General features: G+C 51.1%; 1 protein-coding gene across 1 annotated transcript; it reads left to right on the forward strand.

Annotated features, from left to right (window-relative positions):
• Window positions 1-2,659: 2,659 nt before the first annotated feature.
• Window positions 2,660-3,049, forward strand: LOC136543521 (uncharacterized mitochondrial protein AtMg00810-like). Its single transcript, XM_066535945.1, has one exon. It carries the CDS (start codon window positions 2,660-2,662, stop codon window positions 3,047-3,049), a length of 390 nt encoding a protein of 129 aa, XP_066392042.1.
• The last annotated feature ends 2,860 nt before the right edge of the window (window positions 3,050-5,909 follow it).

Below are 5,909 nucleotides of genomic sequence, written 5' to 3' on the forward strand. Positions count from 1 at the left end.
GAGGCAGTCAGAATCAGCCTAGACGAGCCAGATCATCGAGGATGGCAATCTTGTGGATTACCAGGTGTACACGCTCTGCAGAGTCGATCGATCTATACGTATAGCCGCGTCCGTGGATATGGACATTCCTGTGACCTACGCTTTACTTGATTAGAGAGAGGAGTCCTTCTCTACCTTTCCCTCAGGTTTTGTGTTGGATTCCGGCTTTGGCCGTTGAGGGGAGATCTGAGTGGGAGTCGATCTCGTCGCCTAGAGAGAGAGTGAGATGAGATGAGATGTGTGTGATGGGTGGGGAGAACGTGTGAATAAGATGGGTTAAAAAAGCCTGATGAACATATTATTATTAAAATATTAACAACTTGCATAGGAAACCCATAGCCTAAATAGGTCTCTTTCTTCTTTCCCCAATGCATTCCACTCTCCACAAAGCAATGCAAGTATAGGGTGGGTGATGCGTGGCCAGTACCAAGTGTACTAATAGATTTTTGGCAGGTTCCGAGCCCAAGTATGACTACGAGGGTGATGACTGGGAGGACTAGAGGGTCTGTTCTGCGCTCGAGCTAGTTCTAGGAGATCATTTTCCGCTGCTATCCACATCAGATGCTATTCAGGATGCTATGTGTGAGTGTGTTCCGCCCTACATGGCGAAGAGAATAATCTATGTAAAACTCTTTATTGTACTCTGATAATCGTGTATGACTTGGTGTATCACTGAGATTTGGGTAAATTGATGGATCGTTTCGTCATTTTACACTTCGTTTCTATGGATTTCCCTTCGTGGAAATCAAGGACGTTTCACAGTCACTACATGTGGCTGCAACTCCTGACGAGCAAGGATGAAGCGGTGGGGGTGATCAAGAAGTTCAAGATGCATGTAGAGACTGAGAGTGGCAAGACGCTCCGCATGCTGAGGACTGATCGTGGTGGTGAATTCACTTCGGTGGAGTTCGCTGCATACTATGTGGATCAGGGTGTGAGGCAACACCACACCGCGCCATACTCGCCACAACAGAATTTCGTGGTGGAGCGACGGAACCAGACGGTGGTCGGCATGGCCCGATCCATGATGAAGACCAAAGGGATGCTGGCAAAGTTCTGGGGAGAGGCGGTGACCACAGCGGTGTTCATCCTCAACCGCGCTCCGACTAAGGCCCTAACGGGCAAGACGCCGTTCGAAGCTTGGTATAGGTGCAAGCCGAACGTGTCATTCCTCTGGACATTTAGTTGCATCGGCCACGTCAGGAAGACAAAGCCGAACCTCACCAAGCTGGAGGACAGGAGCACACCCATGGTGTTCCTGGGCTATGCAGAGGGTACCAAGGCGTACTGGCTCTATGACCCACACGGAGACAAAGTGCTTGTCTCACACGACGTCATGTTCGATGAGAAGGCAGCTTGGGACTAGAGTAGTCTGAGCACGGGGGAAGCTGGTGGCTTCACCAGCACCTTCATCGTCGAGCACTTGGTCATCCACTGTGGTGGAGACACTGCGGAACAGGTGCCAAGCACTCTAGGAGGAGAGCCGAGCACTCCGGCGATAGAGTCGAGCACTTCTGGGGCAGTGCCGAGCACTTCGGGAGGGATGCCGACCACTCCGGGAGGTGTGTCGTGCACTTCTGGAGGGATGCCGAGCACACCAGGAGTGGAGCCAAGAGGATCTGAAGAGGTGGCAACCACTTTAGAACGGGTGCCAAGCACTCCCATGGCGGAGCCTAGACGTCTTACAGTGGTGCCAACCACTCCAAGACTGAGGCTGGACACTCCTACAGTGTGGCCGAACACTGCAGGAGTAATGACGAGCTGTCCAGAAGCGATGCCGAGCACTTCAGGTGCTATGCATGGCACTCCGGCGGAACAGGGAACTCCATCGACGCCGATCAAGTTCGCCTCAATTCCAAGTGACATCACTGAGTTCGTGGATGCCTACCACGAAGGTGAGGAGTTGAGGTTCCGCAGGTTGGACGACATCATTGGCGGCACAGGTCCCTCAGGTCTAGCGGGTAGGCTGCTCAACGACGCAGAGCTGCTACTCATCAGCGCAGAGGAACCACCCACATTCAAGCTAGCCGAGCGCGTTGGAAACTGGCGACGGGCGATGCTGGAGGAGAAACAGGCAATTGAGGAAAACGAGACTTGGCAGCTCGTTGATCCACCTCCAGGATGCCGTCCGATCAGCCTGAAGTGGGTGTACAAGGTCAAAAGGGACAAGCTCGACGCCATTGTCAGGCACAAGGCGCGCCTCATCGCCCGAGGCTTTGTACAGAGCGAGGACATCGACTTCGATGAGGTCTTTGCACTAGTAGCGCGCATGGAGTTGGTCTGTTTGCTACTTGCTATGGCAGCAGCAAAGGACTGGTGTGTCTGTCACTTGGACGTTAAATTGGCCATCCTCAACGGCAAGCTGGCGGAAATGGTCTTCGTCAGGCAACCTCCAGGGTTCGCCGTCAAGGGAGAAGAGCACAGGGTGCTCCAACTGTGCAAGGCGCTCTATGGGTTGCGGCAAGCCCCTCGAGCATGGAATGCCAAGCTTAACGCCATGCTGGGCGAGCTTGGGTTTTAGAGGTGCGCAACCGAGCACACGCTCTACACGCGACGACGGGGGAAGGAAGAGCTCGTGGTCGGCGTGTATGTGGATGACTTGATTGTCACCGGCGCGTGCATGGAGGACATCAACAGCTTCAAGTGTGAGATGGCAGCTCGTTTTCGAATGAGCGATCTCGGCGCACTCTCCTACTACCTCGGCATTGAGGTGAGACAGAGGAAGGAGGAACTCACGTTCGGTCAGAGCGTGTATGCCTCCAAGCTATTGGAGAGGAGTGGCATGGTGGAGTGCAAGCCATGCATGACTCCGATGGAGGAGCGGCTGAAGCTGACGAAAGCTAGTACTACGGCGAAGGTGGATGCAACACTCTACCATAGCATCATCGACGGTCTGCGCTACCTAGTCCACATGAGGCCAAACATTGCGTTCACCGTGGGCTACGTCAGTCTCTTCATGGAAGATCCCAGAGAGGATCACTGGGCTACAGTGAAGCGGCTACTACGCTAGATAAAGGGGATGGTGAATCATGGAATCATCTTCCCAAAGACCGGCGGGAGTAGGCTGTAGCTCATGGTGTTCAGCGATGCAGACATGGCGGGGGACATCGACAGACGATGGAGCACCTCTGGTGTGCTCGTCTTCCTTAGGTCGGCCCCAATTTCATGACTGTCGCTGAAACAGAAGGTGGTGGCGCTATCTACATGCAAAGCAGAGTATGTAGCAGCGGCCACAGTGGCGTGCCAAGTTGTGTGGCTATGTCGGCTGCTGGGCGAGCTGACCAGCGTGGAAGCTCACCCACCAGCACTGATGGTGGACAACTAGCCCGCCATCGCCCTCACGAAGAATCCAGTTCTGCACGACCGGAGTAAACACATCGACGTGAAGTTCCACTTCCTCAGAGACTGTGTCGATGGAGGGCAGATCGTCATCGAGTTCGTCAAAACTGGTCGGCAGCTCACGGACGTCCTCACCTAGCCGCTCGAATGACTTCGACTCATGGAGCTGAAGGAGATAATCAGCATGGAGGGGGTACAAGGGTTAGCAATAGGATTAGGGGAAGATTGTTAGCTAAATCTACTATTACCTTGTGTGAACACAGCAAGGGAAAGGTGGCGCTGCACTGGCACCCCTACTATGATACTGTAGCGCTGCAGGTGTAGGCGCCGCACCGCTCACCTGTGGCACTGTAGGAACAGGCAGTGGCCGGCATAGAGTCAGCCCTATCAGGTTTTCTAGTTACTATTATAGCATGTGCGCTGTACTAGGACTAGATGGATAGAGTTGTATAAATAGCCCACCATGGCAACTCAGTAAAGAGAGTTCAGATTTGCCATCTCACAGACAGGGCTTCTGGTGTCTTGTATTGTGCATGCTTGCTCTATTCTCCCTTCTTCTAGCTCTAGACATAGTGTGGGTATGGACAACAGTCCTATTCATGGTCAGCATGGCTAGTGGGTGCTCAGCAACACTAGCGGGTGCTCGGCAAGACCGGCGGAGTGGTTCACTCGCCTGAGCCAGTGATCCATGTGGGCCAACATTTTATAGGCGCAGTCAGCTAGGGTTTCGAGGCATGGACGGCGATGTGCCTCGGCTTCCTTACCCAGGGATGTGTGGTGGCCATCCAACGGTAGGGCCCTGACATCGAGGGCACAGGGGCACTGTTTCAGTGGCAGCGGTGCCTAGGGAGTGCCTGCTTGCTAGATTTTCCACCTAGGGCCACAGCGGTTGGGCCCGTGCCAGTGCTATTGGGCTGAGCGCGTGATAGGCCAGCCCTTGGGAGTGGGTGGAGGTGAGACCAGGCTAGGCCAGTAGGGTCTTGGGCCATGGGGGAGGTAAGGAGGCCGGCTGGGCTATGCACAGGAGGGAGGGATGGAGGACGTGGGCTGGTGGAGGGCTAGGCCGGGGCATCCATGCTTGGGCTCAAAGGGAGGAGCCAGCTGGGCAGCTGGGTTGGGCTACGAGAGAGGGCGCCAGTTGGGCCAAGGGGGAGAGAAAAAGGGGCAGTGGGCCGGCTAGGTGGCCTAGGAAGGAAGGAAGGTTTTCCTATTTCTTCTAAGGGGATTTGATGCTAATTAACCCTACAATCAAGCAATAACTCCAAGCAAAACCAACTCAAGGCACTCAACATGCGACTAGTCTATATGTGGTGCACAAGATTATGAAGTCTTGATCTTGAAGTTAGGGCAAGAAGGGAGGGAGTTTGACTTAGGTTTGACCTAGCAACTATATGCTTCACACATTGCAGGAATTTTTTTAAAAAGCTCGTATTTTTGCTACTCAAAAACCTGGGATGTTACACCAGGATCATTTATCCCGTACCACATAGCAACTGGGTTAGTCCTGTCCAAGTGGTACCAAAGAAAGGAGGGTACGAGAAGGCCCAAAACAAAGCCACCTCCTAAAGAGCAAGCCGGGACATCTTCACAACCGCTTAGGATTAGCAGGATCAAGAAGCCTCTTACCATTAGGCGACCTCTGGCACGGTTTGAGAGTGATGAGGAGTAAGAGTAGCCACCCAATGAGCCCACCATTGTCTAACTAAGCGCCCAAATCCTAACTCTGCACTTAGAAAATAGGAAGCTAAACAATTGCCTATCAGAATGTCTCCTCAAGACCAAAGCCCTTGAGGATGACATCAACGACATCCATAGGGGGCGTGGGCATGAAAATAAACTGTCTAGCAAAGACGATGGGGGTGCTAGATGCGGTTGATCCTTATTTTGAATAGGCATTCCCCGATTGAATAAATTAGGCGCTTGTTTTTCATTCCTATCATTTTTATGATGTAATGCACCATTATCAAGTTTTATAATTAAATAAAGATCATATTATTTTAGTAGAATTGTTGTCTTGACTTGTTTTTTCTCTTTTGTCTCCAAATAAAAATTAGATAGGTACAAAAACAAGTGTGGGGGAGACGACATGCTCAAACACTCATCCCCCAAACAATGCACAAAAGGTCAACATTTTCAAAATTCGGTTTGTGCATCCTCACTCCCTATATTTAAACAAAGGTTAAAACTAAACAAATTAAAAGTGCAAACCATAAAGTTACTCTCCATCTCCAGCTATCCTTTGTTTAAAAGTTTGCATACTCTTTATTCCTCGCCAGTATTCCTATAACTTATGAACAACTTATTATAGGGACCCCATTTTATCTAATTGATTGGAATATGAGATATAGTAGGATAAAATGAAACTTGCTCACTCATGCAAAGTACTTGGGATCTATTTTACAAAACCAAAATTCAAATAGCACGCTCCTCAGTGATGAAAATTCCTACCAAAGCCCATATATGATCTTACATGACATAAGCCTTCTACATAAGCCACTTACTTTGTAATGAGTTTTGTCAAGTTTTGTGAC

This window comes from Miscanthus floridulus, chromosome 3 (genome assembly GCF_019320115.1).
Source record: "Miscanthus floridulus cultivar M001 chromosome 3, ASM1932011v1, whole genome shotgun sequence".
Classification (NCBI taxonomy): Eukaryota; Viridiplantae; Streptophyta; class Magnoliopsida; order Poales; family Poaceae; genus Miscanthus; species Miscanthus floridulus.

Coding starts and splice junctions, on each gene's coding strand:
- LOC136543521 (XM_066535945.1), top strand. CDS start 2,660: ATGGAGGACATCAACAGCTTCAAGTGTGAGATGGCAGCTCGTTTTCGA.